This window comes from Carlito syrichta, unplaced genomic scaffold (assembly GCF_000164805.1).
Source record: "Carlito syrichta isolate Samal-C Ts95f unplaced genomic scaffold, Tarsius_syrichta-2.0.1 Scaffold304512, whole genome shotgun sequence".
Taxonomy (NCBI): domain Eukaryota; kingdom Metazoa; phylum Chordata; class Mammalia; order Primates; family Tarsiidae; genus Carlito; species Carlito syrichta.
Window position 1 is genome coordinate 116080 of NW_007248608.1, and position 599 is coordinate 116678.

The 599-nt window shown below is 54.6% G+C and overlaps 1 protein-coding gene across 1 annotated transcript in view; it reads left to right on the top strand.

The window, feature by feature from the left end:
- The window catches only part of RPS27L (ribosomal protein S27 like), a 16091-nt gene that overhangs the window by 12196 nt on the left and 3296 nt on the right, over window positions 1–599 (top strand). The window contains exon 3 of the mRNA XM_021713379.1: window positions 224–332. Within this exon, the coding sequence (XP_021569054.1) occupies window positions 224–332 (109 nt within the window). The remainder of the gene's footprint in view (window positions 1–223; window positions 333–599) is intronic.

The window sequence follows — 599 nt, forward strand, 5'->3', positions numbered from 1 at the left end:
GGGCACGCGCTTTCCAGGGGCTCGCAGAACGCCCGCGTGACTCAAAGTCTCGAAGAAAGTTGTTAACGAGCTCTAAGAAACGTCGGCCCCCGGGGTGCTGTCTCGGCCGAGTGGGACCGCTGTTGCTATTTTTGTTTCCCCGTGTGTTTTTCCCGTATGGTAAACGCGGCGGCATCGTGGCTTAAAACTCGGGTGGTCGTAACATGCCTTTTTAAAAATCCAGTTGGCCAGAGATCTATTACATCCGTCCTTGGAAGAGGAGAAGAAAAAACATAAAAAGAAACGTCTGGTTCAAAGTCCAAATTCCTACTTTATGGACGTGAAATGCCCAGGTAAAGCTTCAAGTCTGAGTTCCTTCGCCGGGAAACGCTCGGGCGGGCATGGCTGGCGTGGTGTGCACAGTCGGATACGGGGGAGGTCCCCGGGGAGCGCACGGGGGACTGACGAGTGGGAGCGGGGGCGGGCCCCGGACCCAGCGAAGTGGGGACCAAAGGGAGGCCCAGGCGTCGCACTGGCTTACCTCATCCTCGATGGCACCCCACGTCTTTAAACAGAATAAAAAGTAATTGGAAATATTATAATGAACTCGCTCAAACTGG